Raw genomic sequence first — 19,952 nt, 5'->3', positions numbered from 1 at the left:
TTCACTGAACCTGGAGCTTGACAATTTGGCTAGGCAGGCTGGCCGCTGAGCCTCAAGGGTCCTTCTGCCTCTGTCTCCTTAGTACTGGGGTTACAGATGTGCACCACTGCACCCAACTTTTTATGTGGGTGCTGAGGAGTCAAATTCAGGCCCTCAAGCTTGCACAGAGTGCTTTGCTGACTGCGTGATCTCCCCAACCCAACACCTAGCTCATTTAGAATCCTGTATACAGGACAAAGCAAAGCTTGAACACAGAAAGCTGGGTGTATTGACTCCGTTGTTTGTTTAAAGATTTCTTTATTATGTATGCAGTGTTCTGCCTGCATGTCTGCCTGTAGGCCAGAAGAGGGCACCAGATCTCATTATAGACGGTTGTGAGCCTCCATGTGGTTGCTGGGAATTGAACTGGAAGAGCAGCCCGTGCTTTAACCTCTGAGCCATTTTTTAAAGCCCAGTTGAGGTCACAGATGACTTTCAGATCTGGGGTACTGAACACATCTTTGGGGGTTCCTGCAGCATGATTAAGACTGAGTCAGTCCCCAGCTCCGTATGACTTCCCACTTTGCCCCACAGCCATGCTGCGTATGGTCTCGGCTGTCCTCCAGTTTGGCAACATTGTCCTGAAGAAAGAGCGTAACACAGACCAAGCCACCATGCCCGACAACACAGGTATGACCCGGACTGATGTCCCCTGCATGCTGCTTGCCAGACTGTCCCTCCAACCTTTGCTGTTTACCCAGGGTGCCTCTGACTCCAGCACTTTGCAGAGGCCTTGCCCGGAGCGTGGCCAGGCTTCCTGCACTTTAAACGGCCCCACTGGTGACAACCCAGCCACCACAGGAAATTACCAGAGTCCCCACCGGTGCCCGAGTATGCCCTGCGCCAGGCTGCAGGCCTGTGCCTCCACACCCAGGCTCCTATCCTTCTCCTTGTTTTTGTTAAACAATGAAAGTCACCAGTTTTCTCCCCTGCCTCCTGTTCGTGTTCTGGGACTGGGTCATACAGCCCAGGGCGGCCTCGACCTCCTGATCCTCTTGTGTCCACCTTTTCCTTTTCCTTTTTTCTTTTTGACAGGGTTTCTCTGTGTGGCCCTGGCTGTCGTGGCACCCACTCTGTAGACCAGGCTGTCCTGGAACTCACAGAGATCCGCCTCTGCCCATCCCGAGTGCTGGGGTCAGAGGTGTGCGCCGCCACCTCCCAGGGAGCATCCTCTTAGATGCTGGGATGGCAGGCCCATCCCACCTCACGCAGCTGAAGCAGCTGTTGTTTTTGAGCCCTTGGGTAGACAGGGAAACTGAGTGCTCAAATGACCTGTCCATTTCAGGTCATCCTGGGAGTGGCACCATCTGTGAGCTAGGAGCAGCTCCTTGGGGTACAGGAAAGGGGTGTGGCAGGGGTGCCCTTCCCTACTCCTCCTGTCCTCTGTGCAGTCTTTTAAAATGTAGGCTGGCCTTGAACTACAGAAATCCACCTACATCTGCCTCCTGAGTGTTGATACTAAAGGCAAGCACCGTCACACCCACCCGGCTTTGTTGTTTTATGTTCATGAGACAGAACGTAACTGTAGCCCAGGCTGACCTCGAACTCGCAGCCACTCTCCCAGGTGCTGGGATTTGGTTGTCAAGGAAGGAGAGAAAACTGCCCACAGTCAGACCCCTGAGATGTCTGCACCCTAGGGTGTTTCCCCTGGGGTTTCCCTACCCTGTGCTTGTGTAGCTGGAGGTCTAGACAGAAATAGAGTTGGCTGGCTCCCTCTGGATTCCCGAACCTCTCTGTCCTGGTTACAAAACCCTCCAGCTCACTCTCAAACTCTGCACAGCTCGGAAAATCTGGGGAACTGGAGCACTGCTCCCCACTCACCCACCCCTGCAGTGCCCACTGTGACCACCGGGGGCGCCATTCACCAACCTGGCACTGCCTGGCCTGGTACACCTGTTTGCTTGTCTTAATTGAGGGCAGACATTACAAACTTTTTTGATGGGGTAGAGAGGAGGGATGTCGAGACAGGGTTTCTCTGTGTATTGGTCCCGGATGTCCTGGATCTCACTCTGTAGACCAGGCTGGCCTTGAACTCACAGAGATCCGCCTGCCTCTGCCTCAAGTGCTGGGATTAAAGGTGTGCGCCACCATGCCTGGCTATAAGTCTTTCTGAAACCTGCTTTTTCCCCTTAAGCTTTGAAGGTAGCTTTATGTGTTGCTAACTAGAACCCTGAGGTTGGGAGTATTGGGTTCAGACAGGATCTCATGTTGGCCCCAGCTCTCTTTGTAGTTGAGGATGACCTTGAATCCTGATCCTCCTGCCTCAAACTATCAGACACTGGGATGGCAGTGTGTGCCACCATGCCTGACTCTGGTGTCTTTTCAACAAGTTTCTTTCTAGGCTTCTCGTCTTCCTTCTGTGGAGCTGAGCACACAGAGTAGGCATCCAGTCAGCAAAGCTGGTGGGCCTGGAAATGGCTTGGTTCAGGGCTTAAACTCCTTCCACGCAGCCTTGCCAAGCTCCACCACAAACATCCACCCATTTAGAGTTGAGCTTCTTGTCATGCTAGCTTTTCTTATTGAAAGTATGCATCGCTCCAGGCAGGTGGCTCGGGCCTGTCAACTCAGTGCTTGGGGCACTCCAGATGCTGCCACCAGGAAAGGAGACCCTCGTCTCCTTTCTCAGCCAGGGCGGTGACCCTCCCACAAGCCCTCCCCTTTCCTGTACTAAAGCCTGTCACGCCTCTTTCCCTAAGCTGCCCAGAAGCTCTGCCGCCTCTTGGGACTTGGGGTGACCGACTTCTCCAGAGCTATCCTCACACCCCGCATCAAGGTCGGCCGAGATTATGTCCAGAAAGCACAGACCAAGGAGCAGGTAGTCGGGGATTCCAGCAGAAGCAGGAATAACTGGCTGTGGTCTGTGATTCTGGGGCTTTTAATTTGTTATTACTATTGTTACTACCTTTATTTGTGTATTTATTTACTGGGGGGTGCGCATGACACAGAGTCCCTCCTGAAAGCAAAGGACAACTAATAGAAGTTGGCTCTGTCCTTCCACCATGTGGGTCCTGGGGATCGGACTTGGGTCATCAGGCTTGGCAATGGGCGCCTTTACCTGCTGAGCCCTCACTAGATCTGTAAACATCTTATTCCATCTCTAACACTCAGCAGGCTTGCCTGCTCTGCTCTGTCACCAGCCCTGGAAAACAAAGCAGTAATCAAAACACAGGTCAAGGAGGTGGCTCCCTCGGCAGATGCCTGCCTTCCGAGCATGAGGACCTGACTTTGGCCCCCAGACCCATGTAAAAAGCTGGGGAGGTGGAAACAGAAACAGTCCTAGCCCTCACTGGCCCTCACTGACTCTCACTGACCCTCACTGACCCTCACTGACCCTCACTGACTCTCACTGACTCTCACTGACTCTTACTGTCCCTCACTGACTCTCACTGACTCTCACTGACTCTCACTGTCCCTCACTGACTCTCACTGACCCTCACTGTCCCTCACTGACTCTCACTGACTCTCACTGACCCTCACTGACTCTCACTGACTCTCACTGACTCTCACTGACTCTCACTGGCCCTCACTGACTCTCACTGACTCTCACTGACCCTCACTGACTCTCACTGACTCTCACTGGCTCTCACTGACTCTCACTGACTCTCACTGACTCTCACTGTCCCTCACTGGCTCTCACTGACTCTCACTGGCTCTCACTGACTCTCACTGTCCCTCGCTGGCTCTCACTGACTCTCACTGACTCTCACTGGCCCTCACTGACCCTCACTGACTCTCACTGACCCTCACTGACTCTCACTGACTCTCACTGACCCTCACTAGCCCTCACTGACTCTCACTGTCCCTCACTGGCTCTCACTGACTCTCACTGACCCTCACTGGCCCTCACTGTCCCTCACTGGCCCTCACTGTCCCTCACTGGCCCTCACTGTCCCTCACTGACTCTCACTGACTCTCACTGACCCTCACTGACTCTCACTGTCCCTCACTGACTCTCACTGACCCTCAATGACCCTCACTGACTCTCACTGGCCCTCACTGGCTCTCACTGACTCTCACTGTCCCTCACTGGCTCTCACTGACTCTCACTGACTCTCACTGGCCCTCACTGACTCTCACTGACCCTCAATGACCCTCACTGACTCTCACTGACTCTCACTGACTCTCACTGACCCTCACTGGCTCTCACTGTCCCTCACTGACTCTCACTGACCCTCAATGACCCTCACTGACTCTCACTGGCCCTCACTGGCCCTCACTGACTCTCACTGACTCTCACTGTCCCTCACTGGCTCTCACTTACTCTCACTGACTCTCACTGGCCCTCACTGGCCCTCACTGACTCTCACTGACTCTCACTGACTCTCACTGACCCTCAATGACCCTCACTGACTCTCACTGTCCCTCACTGACTCTCACTGACTCTCACTGACTCTCACTGACTCTCACTGACCCTCACTGACCCTCACTGACCCTCACTGACTCTCACTGACCCTCACTGACTCTCACTGACCCTCACTGACCCTCTGGCTTTCTCTCTCATCTGCAGCATCTGACGACACTAGAGACTGAGGTGTGGAGAGTTTCACTCAAAGGCTTGAGATCACACAGCCTCTGAGTGGCTGCTCTGGATTTGAATGTAAACTCTTGGATGTGGCGCTCACACTGTGCTGTAGAAACTGATTTAAGAGGTGGAGGAGGGTGGGAGCCTGATGCACTAGGATTTCAGTAATGGCAGAGTGTTGTTTGTGTGGTCCTGTTTGGTGTTTATACTCAAGAACAAGTTCAGGGATGCCCTGCTTGATCCACACCCAGTGTCACATGGGCTAGGCCTTGATATGCATCTTACCCTGCAGGCTGACTTCGCTCTGGAGGCTCTGGCCAAAGCTACCTACGAGCGCCTCTTCCGCTGGCTGGTTCTGCGGCTCAACCGCGCCCTGGACAGAAGCCCACGGCAGGGCGCCTCTTTCCTGGGCATCCTGGACATGGCGGGCTTTGAGATCTTCCAGGTGTGCACCTTTGCCTTGCAGTCCCGGTCTCTAGTCCCCGTGCCTCTGTCCCTGCTCACCGCCCTATCCCACAATTCTCTTGTAGCTGAACTCCTTCGAGCAGCTGTGTATCAACTACACAAATGAGAAGCTGCAGCAACTGTTCAACCACACCATGTTCGTGCTGGAGCAGGAGGAGTACCAACGAGAGGGCATCCCCTGGACCTTCTTGGATTTTGGCTTGGACTTGCAGCCTTGCATTGACCTCATCGAGCGGCCGGTGAGGGGCCAGCACCCATGGGCCTGAAGCCCAGACACTCAGTGCTCAGTCCCGCCCACCGCTAGACCCATACCATTGGACTCTGTCCACCGCCCAGACTCTTGAAGCTAAGTCTTGTCCACTGGCCAGACCCAGAAAGCTTGGCTCCACCCACTACCCAACCCCGCCCACTCTGCCCCACCCACCTGTGAGAATGCGCCTCCTCCGCCTGCCACAGCGCCCTCCACGGACCCAAAGAGGAAATATCCCGCCAGCTGCCCCATCCCTGTGACCAGCTGGTTCTCTGGACCCTGCAAGTCCCACTTGAGTTCCTGGCTCCAGACATCGGGTCAGTGCGTGGCTCGGTGCTGGTGATGGAACCTAGCGCCTTGCACATGCTAGGCGAGCTAGGCAATGCTAGGTTGAGCCACCCCTGCTCCAAGGCCCTCAACCTCGAGCCACTTCTTACGCTGACAGCTAGCAGCAGCCTGTGGCCTCACGTGGGGAATCTGACTTCTGTTTCTCCACTTGCTGGTCAGGCCAACCCTCCAGGTCTCCTGGCCCTCCTGGACGAGGAGTGCTGGTTCCCCAAGGCCACAGACAAGTCTTTCGTGGAGAAGGTGGCCCAGGAGCAGGGCAGTCACCCCAAGTTCCAGCGCCCCAGGCACCTGCGGGATCAGGCAGACTTCAGCATCCTGCACTACGCAGGCAAGGTGAGGGCTAGGCTGGCTGTGGACCCCACTCAAGGACTCAGAGATCTTCACTTGGCCCAGGGGACACAAAGAGCACAAGTCAGCCACCTGTCAAATTCCAGAGTCTCACGCTTGTGGCCCTTGTGAGAACAGACTGCGTGGCCAGAGCAGAATGAATAAAAGAATGTGGTCATGGAGGGCAAAAGCACAGACTGCAGGAGGGGGTGAAGAGAGGGTGGACACAGGAGAGCAGGGGTCCGGCCCACGGCGAGCACTGCCATCTGCCTGGTTCTGTTAGGTTGATTACAAAGTCAATGAGTGGCTGATGAAGAACATGGACCCGCTGAATGACAGTGTGGCTGCCCTGCTTCACCAGAGCACAGATCGTCTCACAGCTGAGATCTGGAAGGATGGTAAGGTTGCCCTTCCCAGGGTCTGTCCCCAGAGTCTGCGCTCCTTCCCACCCCCAGGGACAACACCTAGACAGGGAGACAGGGACGGCGGGTGGGTGGATTGGATGGTTGGTGAATGAGGAGGCTGGGCAAGTCAGTAGATGTTTAGGTGGGTTGGCAGGTAGATGGAGGGAGGCATGGATGAGTTAGTATCTTAAATTAGCATCTTACACAAGGGTAAGAAGACACATAGTGTCAACAGTTGCTTTTAGTAATAGTCTCCTATGCAATCAGATCAGAAAGACAAGGCAGTCGTCTTGAGACCCACAGGACATTGCGCCACTTAAAGACTTATATAAGATACCATAGCTTCCACATTCGACACATGTCTTCCCATATACTTTTTTCCCTCTCTCCCTATAGGTTGAGTCATCCTTATCGTATTTATTTAACACAATGCAAATGATATGTAAATGCCCGTTACACTATTACTAGAGACTACGGCAGGAAAAAGCCTGTTCTGTGTTCAGTGTAGACTCTTTTTCTTAGAATATTTTTAGTTAGTTGTTCAATCACGAGTTGCAGAGCCTGAATATGTGTAAAGCTGACTTTATATAGATATTTGTAGCTAAGCATGGTGGTGCAAGTCTTTAATCCCAGCACTCGGGGAACAGAGGCAAATGGATCTCTGTGGTTTGAGCCCAATCTGGTCTGCATCATGAGTTCTAGGACAGCCAGGGCTACAAAGAGACCCTGTCTCAAAAAAGAAGCAACACACACACACAAAAAAAAAAAGGAAAAAGAAAGAAAAAATGAAGAAGTTGAACCATTCCCACCTTTCTAAAAACTGTGTATTGGGGCTGGAGGAATTGTCAGTGGTTAAGAGCAGACTCTGGCAGGGGACTCAGGCTCAGCTGCCAGCACCCACGTCTGGGGCTCACAGCCGCGCTAACCCAGAAGATCCAGCACGCCTGGGCTCTACGGGCACCTGAACTCATAGGCACTTATGTACACATCATTATTAAAAATATAAAAAGAAATCATTTTTAAAAATCTGCACAGTTCCTACAGGGCAGTGGTGGTGCACGCCTTTAATCCCAGCACTCAGGAGGCAGAGGCAGGCGGATCTCTGTGAGCTCCCAGCTAGCCTGGTCTACAAAGAGAGTTCTAGGACTTGAACAGGTCATATCTGGGTCCCCGCCAGCTTGCTAATGCTCTTTCTCTCTCTCCCTCACCTTCTCCCTCCCCTCTTCACACGGCTCCCACCACTGCCATCTCCCCTCCCCCATCTGCCCATCCCCAGAACACAGGGCCTCCACCAGTTCACTTCACTTGACTTGTTCCCATCGTCACCCCTGGACCTGCAGGGACACTCAGCTCTGGGGCTTCCCCGCCAGGGGGTGGGTCTCTCTGTGCACCCACGGGTGAGACTTGTAGAACACAGTTGGGGGACTACGGGAGGGGTCCTGGATGGACATGTTGGTCCCCACTCCTCTCTGCATGAGATCTTTCCCTCCTCGCTGAGCCCTTGGTGATTCTAGAGCTTTCTGGCCAGACCATGTATTAAAAATACACAGAAGGGGCCAGCAATATGGCTTCACAAGCAAAAGTGTGTGCTGCCAAGACTGAGTTAATCTCCCAGGACCCACGTGGTGGAAGGAGAGAACCAATGTGCCCCATACAGTATACACTCTTACACACACACACACTTACACACACATGATCATACACACACGATCACACACACAAGATCACATACACTCACACACACAATCTCACACACACATTCACACACATGATCACACACTCACACACACACTCACTCACACATGATCACACACACACTCACACACACATACACTCACACACATACACACACAAGATCACACACAATCTCACACACACGTTCCCACACTCACACACACTCACACACACGATCACACACACGATCTCACACACATTCCCACACTCACACACACTCACACACACATGATCACACACACGAGATCACACACACAAGGTCACACACACAATCACACACAGAGGTGCTCTCTCTCTCTCTGTCTCTCTGTCTCTGTCTCTGTCTCTGTCTCCCTCCCTCACACACAGTGTAATACCATTTTAAGACAGGCATTTCCTGAGCACCTAATGTGTAAATAAGAAAACAAGTACAGTTGGGTAGTGGTGGCACACACCTTTAATCCCAGCACTCGGGAGGCAGAGGCAGGCAGATCTCTGTGAGTTTGAGACCAGCCTGATCTACAAGAACTAGTTCCAGGACAGGTTCCAAAGCCACAGAGAAACCTTGTCTCAAAAAAAAAAAACAGAAGAAGAAGGAGAAGAAGAAGAAGGAGAAGAAGGAGAAGAAGAAGAAGAGGAGGAAAACAAACACAGAGGTTATATAGCCTTGCTCAAGAGCACACAGCCAATGAGTGGTAGAGCAGGGATTTGAACCCAGAACCTTGGCTCTTCCTTATGCTGAGTAACATAACCAATGATATCTGTTGTTTTGAAAATGACTGACGGCATATGGGCACCAGAGAGACTTGACTTGGGGAGTGTCAGCAATGGCAGGTCACATGAGGACTCACTGCCAGGTTCTGTCCCGGGGTTTCTGGTTTCTGAGCTATGTGACCTTGAGACCAGTTATTGCTTTTCTGGCCCTGTCTGCCTGTCAACTGCGCACCCCTGACCAGGCCAAGGAGCAATGTTATTTATATATGACAAGCCAGGTCCTATAAATCACAAGACGTTCCTCTCTGGCAAGCTCCAGTCCTTACAGCTGATCCTAAGAAACTGGGTGTGGTGGCTCAGGCCTGGATCCGCCATGCTGGAGGCTGAGGCAGGAGGATGGCATGGATTTGTAGCTGGCTGACCTTCATCCTTTTCATACACCTTTTGTCCCTCCACAGTGGAGGGCATTGTGGGTCTGGAGCAGGTGAGCAGTCTCGGGGATGGCCCTCCGGGCGGTCGCCCCCGCCGTGGAATGTTCCGCACTGTGGGGCAGCTCTACAAGGAATCTCTGAGCCGCCTCATGGCCACACTCAGCAATACCAACCCCAGTTTCGTCCGCTGCATCGTCCCCAATCATGAGAAGAGGGTGAGTAGGTAGAGTCCAATCAGCTTGTTGCGCTCTCTGGGTGGGTACAAGTGGCTGCCATGTCTGGGGTCTCTGCTCCTGTGACCTAAACTTCTTGAGTGTCCACTGTGGCAGAGACAGGACTTGGGGACACGGTGGCAGAGAGGTGAGCCTGTGCCAGTTGCTCCTGTGTTTGCTGGTGACAGGGTGAAAGGAGTACTTACTTACTTCATAAAGCACACATTCGACTAGCCACCCAGAGTGAATGTTCAGGGGACTCTGAAGGGCTAAGGAGCATCAGGCTAGATTTTACCTCGCCAGGAGTTCCAGGGGGCTCCCAGGAGGGGAGGGGACTAAGCTGTGTGGCCTAAACAGTTTTCTAAGCGGAGATAGCTTGTGAAAGGCAGGCAGGGAGCCATGGTGAGAATAAGGAATGGAAAGGCTGCTGGGATCCAGGCCCGTCAGTCCTGCACGAGGGACAACGAGACAGAAGAGGTGTCAAGTTCAGGGCCAGTCTCACCTACAGCACCAGTTCAAAGTCAGGCTGGGCAACTTAATAACACTTGTTTCAAATAAAAAGGAAAAAGAGGGCCAGGGGCGTTGCTCAGTGATACAGCACCTGCCACAGCCCTGACCGTGGCACCCCTGGTGGCTCTGCTGACCTTGCTGTCAACCCTGCAGGCTGGGAAGCTGGAGCCCCGCCTGGTGCTGGACCAGCTCCGTTGTAATGGGGTTCTCGAGGGTATCCGCATCTGCCGCCAGGGCTTCCCCAACCGCATCCTCTTCCAGGAGTTCCGACAGCGGTGAGCCGAACTGGGACAGCAAAGGGGGCGGGGCAGGGTGGGAGTCAAGTTCCTTCAAGGCCATCTCGGCTTGGGGGCTTGAGGCCAGGTTTCTGTGTCTCACTTTCCCTGCTGAGGTGTTTAAGAAGGGAAGGAAAAAGGGGTCTGGGTGCCAGCCGAACTTTAAAACTGAAGCTGAAGTTGGGCATAGTGGTGCATGCCTTTAATCCCACCAGCGGGGAGGTAGAAACAGGAAGATCTCTTGAGTTTGAGGCCAACCTAATCTACACAGAGAGTTCCAGGCCAACCAGAGCGTCATAGTGAGATCCTGTCTCAAAAAAAAATTCCAAAAATGTCTCAGCGGCGTGGTTAGCATCCCTGACCCCACAAGCCTTGTTCATGTGTCTCATGATGTTGTGGTCCTCTTCCCTCCACCTGCCCCTCTGGCTGCAGCTATGAGATCCTCACCCCAAACGCCATTCCCAAGGGCTTCATGGATGGCAAGCAGGCCTGTGAGAAGATGGTGGGTAGGGGCCAGGGCCTGTGCAGGGGTGGGGCTTTGTGTCTGAGGGGGGCCGCTCAATGGGTGGGGCCTGTGGCTGAGGGTGCTCTTGCTGGGGGCGGAGCCTGTAGATGGGGGTGGCACTAACAGCATGGGCAGGGCCTTTGGTGTTGGGGTGAATATATGGGAAGGGTTGGCCAGCAAAAAGATGTTGCATGGGGCCATGAGGTGGGTGGGGCCCACAGCAGGGGGCGGGGTCTGTGCAGGTGTAGCACCTGGCCAGGGAATCCAGGTGGTGGAGGACTCCCCTTTGTCCTTCTGTTCCCCTTTCTCCATCTCCTTCCTACCCACTGTCACCCTAGATCCAGGCCTTGGAGCTAGACCCCAACCTATACCGTGTTGGCCAAAGCAAGGTCTTCTTCCGCGCGGGAGTCCTGGCCCAGCTGGAGGAGGAGCGGGACCTGAAGGTCACCGACATCATAGTGTCTTTCCAGGCGGCAGCACGAGGGTACCTGGCCCGCAGGTGAGGGAAGCAGGGCTGTGCCACATGTGATGGACATGTTTGTCCCCAGCTAGAGGAGTGACATGTCTTGGTGGCAGCTGCCTGGAGGAGAAAGGATGCCAAGCTGGTCTGTGTGAGAGTCTGTGACAGGGCACCTGGCCTGTCTCAGGCTGCAGGCAGATTAGAACAGTCTCTCCTCCCCTCAGAACAAGCAGCCGGTAGAAGGGACGCCCCAGGCCAGGCTGAGGGCTGCGACCTTGCCTAGGGGTCCTGGGGAGCTGTGGAGGGCTCTGAGCCAAGAGCAGGGTCAGTGTGTCGGGACGGGCTGAGGTTAGGAAGGGAGGCTGAGGCCCAGACGGAGCCAAGAGCAGGGTGTGTAAGATTGATTACAAAGTCTGCCGTGATGGGACTCCAGCTCAGTTGGCACAGGGCTCACCTGGCATGCAGGAGGCCCCCATCATCCCTGCCTACACTGAGGAGGTAGAGAAAGGAGGATCGGGAGTTCAAAGTTAGCCTGAGCTACATGAGAGCCCATCTGAGAAGTAACGAAGTCCACAGTGGCTGCTTCCTGGGGCCAGCTCCGACTCTCATCCGTGTGCCCACAGGGCCTTCCAGAGAAGGCAGCAGCAGCAGAGCGCCCTGCGGGTGATGCAAAGGAACTGTGCCGCCTATCTCAAGCTGAGGAACTGGCAGTGGTGGAGACTGTTCATCAAGGTGAGCGAGGCTGAGCCTGCGGCCCGTGTTTGTGAACCAGAACCTCCTGTTACCCGGGCTGCTGCTGCTGCTCCTCCTCCTCCTCCTCCTCCTCCTCCTCCTCTCTCCCTCCCCCCTCCCTCTCCCACTCCCTCTTATTTCAAGACAGGGTTTCTCTGTGGCTTTGGAGGCTTCCTGGAACTCGTTCTTGTAGACCAGGCTGGCCTTGAACTCACAGAGATCCGCCTGCCTCTGCCTCCCGAGGGCTGGGATCAAAGCTTGCACCACCACCCAATTTACCCAGGATTCTTTAGATGACAGTGATTTAAACTAGTCTGATACAGGACACTGGGGTGGGGGGGTAGGGTGGGGTGAGGCCTGCCTGGAATCCCTGAACTGGGGAGGATGGGTTGAGGCCTTGGCTCAATGGCACAAAGCTGTCGTCCCAGAACTCAGGAAGCTGGAGAATCAGGGGCTCTAAGTCATCTCTGGCTACACATAGAGTTTGATGCTACCTTGGGCTACATAGACCTATGTAAAAAAGGGGGGTAATATCATGGCTTGGCAGATTAAGGGTGCTTGCTGCCAATCCCCAGGACCCATACTGTGAAAGAAGAGGATTGCCTTCCACAGGCTGTCCTGTCCTTTGACCCCACGTGCTCACGTGTAAGCCCATACCCACAGTGGATAAATAAATGTGGCTGGGAGAGAGAGTTAAGCCATCCTGGCTTTTATATGACAGCCTGTCTCAAAACCGCCAAGCAAACCAAAAGAAAAGTATAGGCAGCTTTGGGTACAGCTGGATCCAGAAGGAGCCAGGGTCCCCAGACCACCCAGGTTCACACAGTTCACACCCAAGCATGACAGGAACCCCGCACCTCCCCAGGTGAAGCCGCTGCTGCAGGTGACACGGCAGGATGAGGTGCTGCAGGCGCGCGCCCAGGAACTGCAGAAGGTCCAGGAGCTGCACCAGCAGAGTGCTCGGGAGGTGGGGGAGCTGCAGAGCCGCGTGGCACAGGTGAGCCGAGCCCTGGTGCGGGCCTGTGTGGGTGCGGGCCTGTGTGGGTGTGGGTCTGTGTGGGTCTGTGTGGATGTGGCCCTGTGTGGGTGCGGGCCTGTGTGGGTGTGGGTCTGTGTGGGTGTGGCCTCTGTGGGTGTGGCCCTGTGTGGGGGCGGGCCTCTGTGGGTGCGGGCCTGTGTGGGTGTGGCCTCTGTGGGTGTGGCCCTGTGTGTGGGCGGGCCTCTGTGGGTGCAGGCCTATGTGGGTGTGGCCTCTGTGGGTGTGGCTCTGCTGTGACGGGCGGTCTTTTGGGTGGAGCCAGTATGTGAAGGAAGGACCAAGGGGGGCAGTGGGAGGGCAGAAGGCCATGGTGGAGCTGGTGAGGGGTGTGGCTGGCAGGGGCGGGGCGGGGGTGCAGTATATGAAGGGCGGGGTCTGTGTGATGGCAGTGTTCCTGTGGTGAGGGGCAGGGGCAGGGGCAGGGGCAGGGCAGGGCAGGGCAGGGCAGGGGCAGGGCAGGGCAGGGCAGGGCAGGGCAGGGCAGGGGCAGGGGCAGGGCAGGGCAGGGCAGGGGCAGGGCAGGGCAGGACAGGGCAGGGGCAGGGCAGGGCAGGGCAGGGGTGGGGATCAAGGTTGGCTTGGGGCCTTGGGAGGGATAGAGCTTTGGGACAAACAGGAAGTGTAAGGTGAGGGGTGAGTGGGTCTTTGGATGGAGCTGTGGCAGCGCTGTGTGCGTGAGGGCTGGGTCAGAGCTTGAGGGACAGTGTCTGGCTGTGTCCAGCCGGGCAGAGGGACCCTGACAAGTGCGTGCTGGGAGGTGGGGGTCCCTAGGGGGTGTGGGGAGCCTGAGTGCAGGCCCCTGACTGGTCCCCGCCACCGCACCGCAGCTAGAGGAGGAGCGCTCACGCCTGGCTGAGCAGCTGCGTGCAGAAGCAGAGCTGTGCTCCGAGGCCGAGGAGACTCGGGCGCGACTGTCCGCCCGGAAGCAGGAGCTGGAGCTGGTGGTGTCGGAGCTTGAGGCGCGAGTGGGCGAGGAAGAGGAGTGCAGCCGACAGCTGCAGAGCGAGAAGAAGAGGCTGCAGCAGCACATACAGGTGTGAGGTCACAGCACACACATACATACAGGTGTGAGGTCACAGCACACACACACATACAGGTGTGAGGTCACAGCACACACACACACACACATACAGGTGTGAGGTCACAGCACACACACACACATACAGGTGTGAGGTCACAGCACACACACACACATACAGGTGTGAGGTCACAGCACACACACACACATACAGGTGTGAGGTCACAGCACACACACACATACAGGTGTGAGGTCACAGCACACACACACACATACATACAGGTGTGAGGTCACAGCACACACACACATACATACAGGTGTGAGGTCACAGCACACACACATACAGGTGTGAGGTCACAGCACACACACACACATACATACAGGTGTGAGGTCACAGCACACACACACATACAGGTGTGAGGTCACAGCACACACACACACATACATACAGGTGTGAGGTCACAGCACACACACACACACATACAGGTGTGAGGTCACAGCACACACACACACATACAGGTGTGAGGTCACAGCACACACACACACATACAGGTGTGAGTCACAGCACCCACACACACACAGGTGTGAGGTCACAGCACACACACACACATACAGGTGTGAGGTCACAGCACACACACACACATACAGGTGTGAGGTCACAGCACACACACATACAGGTGTGAGGTCACAGCACACACACATACAGGTGTGAGGTCACAGCACACACACACACATACAGGTGTGAGGTCACAGCACACACACATACAGGTGTGAGGTCACAGCACACACACACACATACAGGTGTGAGGTCACAGCACACACACATACAGGTGTGAGGTCACAGCACACACACACATACAGGTGTGAGTCACAGCACACACACACACATACAGGTGTGAGGTCACAGCACACACACACACATACAGGTGTGAGGTCACAGCACACACACACACATACAGGTGTGAGGTCACAGCACACACACATACAGGTGTGAGGTCACAGCACACACACATACAGGTGTGAGGTCACAGCACACACACACACATACATACAGGTGTGAGGTCACAGCACACACACACACATACATACAGGTGTGAGGTCACAGCACACACACACACATACAGGTGTGAGGTCACAACACACACACACATACAGGTGTGAGGTCACAGCACACACACACACATACAGGTGTGAGGTCACAGCACACACACACACATACATACAGGTGTGAGGTCACAGCACACACACACACATACATACAGGTGTGAGGTCACAGCACACACACACACATACAGGTGTGAGGTCACAGCACACACACATACAGGTGTGAGTCACAGCACACACACACATACAGGTGTGAGCCCACAGCACACACACACACACATACATACAGGTGTGAGGTCACAGCACACACACACATACAGGTGTGAGGTCACAGCACACACACACATACATACAGGTGTGAGGTCACAGCACACACACACATACAGGTGTGAAGTCACAGCACACACACACACATACATACAGGTGTGAGCCCACAGCACACACACACATACAGATGTGAGGTCACAGCACACATAGGTCCATGAGGGTCCAGAGCACAAAGACTATGTGGACTTCATTCAAATGGTGGTGGAGCTAGACCATGTCAGCTTCAGATCCCGCTGGCTCTGGCTCTTTAGTTCCCTCTTCAGGATTCAGCCCATGTCTCCTGGCTCTGAAGGCATCTGTCTTGAGCCCCTACCCCACCCCACTATCTGGTGGCTATTCCCCCAAGTCTGCACCGAGGGAATGTTTGAGTTCTTCTGTAGGGACACAGATTGTTACCCATGTTCAGGGTCTGTAGTGGTGCCTGGTATACACTAGGCACTCAAAAAGTGCTTGTCAAGCCAATGAATGGAAAGGAAAAACCAGGGAAGGCTTGATGCTTCCCAGTGTCACCCAGGGTGTGGACCTCTGCCCCCACAGGAGCTGGAGAGCCACCTGGAAGCCGAGGAGGGGGCCCGGCAGAAGCTGCAGCTGGAGAAGGTGACCACAGAGGCCAAGATGAAGAAGTTTGAGGAGGACCTGCTGCTCCTGGAGGACCAGAATGCCAAGCTGAGCAAGGTGGGGGCCACGGGCACACCAAAGCAAGATGCGGTAGATGGGACCCTGGTCCAGGGAAGGGTGGACAGCGGGCTGGGCAGGGCGGGACGCTGGTAAGACAGCAGGGAGGCCGAGGACCCTGAGCCTCTTCTGTCCCCAGGAGCGGAGGCTGCTGGAGGAGCGCCTGTCTGAGTTCTCCTCACAGGCAGCCGAAGAAGAGGAGAAGGTCAAGAGTCTCAACAAGCTGAGACTCAAATATGAAGCCACAATCGCAGACATGGAGGGTTAGCAGCCGGGGCCAGCATGGGCTGTGTGCCTGTGGCTACAGGGTCGGAGGGAGGAGCTGGATGGTGCCGGACCTCAGTGTCAGCCTCACCTGTCCTGGTGCCCACAGACCGGCTGAAGAAGGAGGAGAAAGGCCGCCAGGAACTGGAGAAGCTGAAGCGGCGCCTGGACGGGGAGAGCTCCGAGCTGCAGGAGCAGATGCTGGAACACAAGCAGCGGGCAGAGGAGCTGCTTGCACAGCTGGGCCGCAAGGAGGATGAGCTGCAGGCCGCCCTGCTCAGGTGACTTTCCCCAGGGGCAGCTGGACACGGTGTGGGGGAGCCAAGTGTGCCGGCTGCAGGCTATCACGCCTGTCTGAGATACACTGCTCACACACGCCTGTCTCAGATACACTGCTCACGCCAGCCACATGCCTGTCTCAGATACACTGCTCACACACGCCTGTCTGAGACACTGCTCACACACGCCTGTCTCAGATATACTGCTCACACACGCCTGTCTGAGATACACTGCTCACACCAGCCACACGCCTGAGATACACTGCTCACACATGCCTGTCTCAGATACACTGCTCACACCGGCCACACGCCTGTCTGAGATACACTGCTCACACAAGCCTGTCTGAGATACACTGCTCACACACGCCTGTCTGAGATACACTGCTCACACTGCACGGGCGGCCTCTCGTGGAGCCTTGGCTTGTGAGTGAGGGCGACTCCATTTCAGAGGATTACCATGTGAATTAGAAAGCCTGGGGTAGCTCAGTGGTTAAGAACGCTGGCTGCTCTTGCAGAGGACCCAGATTCAGTTCCCACTATCCACATGGAGACTCACAGCCATCTGTAAGTACAGTCTTGTGGGTACAGCTCTCTTCTGGCCTCCATGGACACTGCCCATGTGGTGGAGATGCCTACATGCAGATAAACCCTCATTCACAGGAAATAAAAATAAATCTTAAGCCAGCCTTGGTGGCGCACACCTTTAATCCCAGCACTCGGGAGGCAGAGGCAGGTGGATCTCTGTGAGTTCAAGACCAGCCTGGTCTACAGAATGAGTTCCAGAACAGCCTCCAAAACAATACAGAGAAACCTTGTCTCGAAAAAACAAAACAAAAAAATCTTAAAAAAAAATTAAGGTGGAGGGCTGGAGAGATGGCTCAGAGGTTAAGAGCACTGACTGCTCTTCCAGAGGTCCTGAGTTCAATTCCCAGCAACCACATGGTGATGCACAACCATCTGTAATGAGATCTGGTGCCCGCTTCTGACCTGCAGGGATACGTGCAGACAGAACACTGCATACATAATAAATAAATCTTTAAAATAAATTAAGGTGGAGAAGTGATTTGAAGGAGACAGCTCTGGCCTCCACTTGTACAGACACACAGAAGTTAAAATGGCCCAGCATGGTGGCACATGCTTGTCATCCCAGCACCTGGGAGACTGAGACAGGAGCATTGCTATGAGTTTAAGGCTAGCCTGGGCAACTTAGAAAGACCCTGACCTAGAAAACAACAACTGCGAATCCCCAAAGGAGACATGCAGAGCCCAGTGCCACCTGGGAGAACTGTGGTAGCACTCTGCGGCACGTCCAGGAGTAGGAAGAACTTGGGAGCGGGAGCCACATGACCAGACAGCCAGGACTTGAACCCACAGCCCCTGAACTTCACCCTCAGCTCTGTCTGCCTGAGTGCCAACCCCTCCCTTGCCCTTGTCACCCCGCAGGGCAGAGGAGGAGGGTGGTGCCCGTGCCCAGTTGCTCAAATCCCTTCGAGAAGCGCAGGCTGGCCTGGCTGAGGCTCAGGAGGACCTGGAGGCTGAGCGGGCAGCCAGGGCCAAGGCGGAGAAGCAGCGCCGGGACCTGGGAGAGGAGCTGGAGGCTCTGCGTGGGGAGCTAGAGGACACGCTGGACTCCACCAATGCCCAGCAGGAGCTGAGGTAAGGAGGGCGTGGTGGGCGGGGCAATCGGGCAGAGACCCAACTCACACAGATACCAGCTCTGAAGATACGAATGGAAAAGTCAGACCCTTGCATTACCCTCAGCTACCCCCAATCCTACAGAAGCTCTGAGAGTCCAGTCAAACCAGACCCAGGCCTCGGCAAGAGGCTCATAAGGGAACTGCAGACAGTGAGAACACACCAAGTCTTAAGTGAAGTCTGGAGACTGGAGAGATGGTTCAGTGATAAAAGCACTGGCTGCTCTTCCAGAGGTCCTGAGTTCAATTCCCAGCAACTCCCTGGTGGCTCACAGTCACCTGTAATGAGATCTGGCGCATAGGAATACATGCAGGCAGAACACTGTATACATAATAAATAAATAAATCCTTATTTTTTTAAAGGAGATTTAAGTCAGTTTCTAGGAGAGACTCTCAGAGAGCATTGCTGAGGAGTGGCCTTTTGAGTAGGAGTTCACCCTTGATGATACAATCCCCCTTGGGAATGTATTTGTTACACAACCAAATACCTGACCAGAGGTGACCTAAGAGAGAAGAGTTGCTTTAGTTCATGATTCCATGGCAAGAACGTGACTTCGATGTGGCAGAAGCATCTCCTGTGTGGCGGGGAGATTGCAGTAGAGCAGGCTGAATCTTAACAGAACCAGGCTGTAACCTCAGCCTCCCTGTACCAGCCGGACCCGCATGGCAAAGGTTCCGCATCCTTTCAGAACAGCTGGGCAGGGGAGCGTCGGGACACATAGCCTGTGTGTGGGGGTTCACACCCAGACCCCGGGACACATAAGCCTGTGGGGGGGTTTTCACATCCAGACCCTCACGGGAAGCAGAGTACAGCACACCCTTAGAGGAGCAGGAGAAAGAGGTTCCCTCCCACAGTCCTCTGCTCTGAGCGCCTGTCTCCCCGCGTCTGCCATCAAAGGTCAAAGAGGGAGCAGGAGGTGACGGAGCTGAAGCAGACCTTGGAGGAGGAGACCCGTGCTCACGAGGTGGCCATGCAGGAGTTGAGGCAGAGGCATGGCCAGGCCCTGGGGGAGCTGGCGGAGCAGTTGGAGCAAGCCCGGAGGGTGAGTAGGTAGTGGGCCAGCCACCTTCAGGGATACAGCCTTGCAAAAGTGTTATTTGAGTAATTACTTGATTGATGGGGTCCTTGGTGGAAAGGGAATATTGAGGGGGTGAGCCATCGTGGTGTGTGCAGAGGCTCTTAGGTGTAACCCCAGCCACGCCACCCAATACAGGGCAAAGGTGTGTGGGAGAAGACTCGGATAACCCTGGAGGCCGAGGTCACTGAGCTGAAGACCGAGCTGAGCAGTCTGCGGACCTCGAGACAGGAGGGTGAGCAGAAGAGGCGGCGCCTGGAGTCCCAGCTGCAGGAGGTCCAGGGCCGCGCCAGTGATGTAGATCGGGCTCGGACCGAAGTTGCTGAGAAACTGCAGAAAGCTCAGGTGGGCAGGGTGGGGCGTCATGTGACTCGTTCTGGGGGGCTGTGAGTAGTTTCACTCTAAATAGGACAGACCCCTCCCTAAAAAAGACTCCACCCCAATCTAGATTGGCTCAAGTATTTTTAGTTTTTGAGACAGGCTGTCTCACTAAGTAGCCCCGGCTGTCCTGGAACTTGCTTTGTAGACCAGGCTGACCTTGAACTCACAGAGATGCAATTACCTCTGCCT

The 19,952-nt window shown here is 54.9% G+C and overlaps 1 protein-coding gene across 3 annotated transcripts in view; it reads left to right on the top strand.

Moving 5' to 3' along the window:
* The window catches only part of Myh14 (myosin heavy chain 14), a 64,952-nt gene that overhangs the window by 25,852 nt on the left and 19,148 nt on the right, over positions 1–19,952 (top strand). For all 3 annotated transcript variants that reach the window (XM_040736054.1, XM_040736055.1, XM_040736053.1), the window contains 19 exons: positions 574–669; positions 2,736–2,854; positions 4,854–5,006; positions 5,092–5,265; positions 5,784–5,957; positions 6,235–6,349; positions 9,241–9,428; positions 10,089–10,210; positions 10,643–10,712; positions 11,054–11,214; positions 11,799–11,907; positions 12,773–12,904; positions 13,774–13,980; positions 15,933–16,070; positions 16,210–16,333; positions 16,444–16,615; positions 18,056–18,268; positions 19,205–19,349; positions 19,521–19,727. In XM_040736054.1, the coding sequence (XP_040591988.1) occupies positions 574–669; positions 2,736–2,854; positions 4,854–5,006; positions 5,092–5,265; positions 5,784–5,957; positions 6,235–6,349; positions 9,241–9,428; positions 10,089–10,210; positions 10,643–10,712; positions 11,054–11,214; positions 11,799–11,907; positions 12,773–12,904; positions 13,774–13,980; positions 15,933–16,070; positions 16,210–16,333; positions 16,444–16,615; positions 18,056–18,268; positions 19,205–19,349; positions 19,521–19,727 (2,819 nt within the window). The remainder of the gene's footprint in view (positions 1–573; positions 670–2,735; positions 2,855–4,853; positions 5,007–5,091; positions 5,266–5,783; positions 5,958–6,234; positions 6,350–9,240; positions 9,429–10,088; positions 10,211–10,642; positions 10,713–11,053; positions 11,215–11,798; positions 11,908–12,772; positions 12,905–13,773; positions 13,981–15,932; positions 16,071–16,209; positions 16,334–16,443; positions 16,616–18,055; positions 18,269–19,204; positions 19,350–19,520; positions 19,728–19,952) is intronic.

The sequence above is a fragment of the Mesocricetus auratus genome, unplaced genomic scaffold, assembly GCF_017639785.1.
Source record: "Mesocricetus auratus isolate SY011 unplaced genomic scaffold, BCM_Maur_2.0 Super-Scaffold_100054, whole genome shotgun sequence".
NCBI lineage: Eukaryota > Metazoa > Chordata > Mammalia > Rodentia > Cricetidae > Mesocricetus > Mesocricetus auratus.
This window is presented reverse-complemented; position numbering and strand designations above follow the sequence as displayed.